A 434-nucleotide genomic window follows, 5' to 3' on the forward strand; every position below is an offset into this window, starting at 1 on the left:
TATATATAAATAATAAAATACCCATTTTACTGCATTCATGGATAGTTCAGCAGACTCACTTCAAAAACAGATAACATGCCATTCTTTTCTATCATGATTTCATGGTGTGTACAGGAAAAAAAAAAGCACAAAGTAAAAGAACTGACTTGAGTCTGCCCAGTCGGCGAGGCATGCCTTTCTCTGCCTCCTGTCGGGCCTTGCGTTGGGCCTGTCTCATCTTGGTCCTCTGTTCCTGCTTCAGGTTGGCACTGATAGATCGCAATTGGAACAACTCAGGGTTCCCACGCTTTCATGAACACCAGATTCAAGGACTTTTTAAAGCACCATTTATTTTATATCAAGCACCTATCAAATTCACACCCCAGCATATGTAGTGTTATGAAAGACCTTACATTACTTAGTTCACTTACACTAAACATTTACATAAAACATTT

The 434-nt window shown here is 39.2% G+C and overlaps 1 protein-coding gene across 1 annotated transcript in view; it reads right to left on the reverse strand.

Annotated features, from left to right (window-relative positions):
• The window catches only part of LOC107677048 (glioma tumor suppressor candidate region gene 2 protein-like), a 3,244-nt gene that overhangs the window by 875 nt on the left and 1,935 nt on the right, over positions 1 to 434 (reverse strand). The window contains exon 4 of the mRNA XM_016471839.1: positions 147 to 271. Within this exon, the coding sequence (XP_016327325.1) occupies positions 147 to 271 (125 nt within the window). The remainder of the gene's footprint in view (positions 1 to 146; positions 272 to 434) is intronic.

Source organism: Sinocyclocheilus anshuiensis, unplaced genomic scaffold, assembly GCF_001515605.1.
Source record: "Sinocyclocheilus anshuiensis isolate Anshui unplaced genomic scaffold, SAMN03320099.WGS_v1.1 scaffold24, whole genome shotgun sequence".
Lineage (NCBI taxonomy): Eukaryota > Metazoa > Chordata > Actinopteri > Cypriniformes > Cyprinidae > Sinocyclocheilus > Sinocyclocheilus anshuiensis.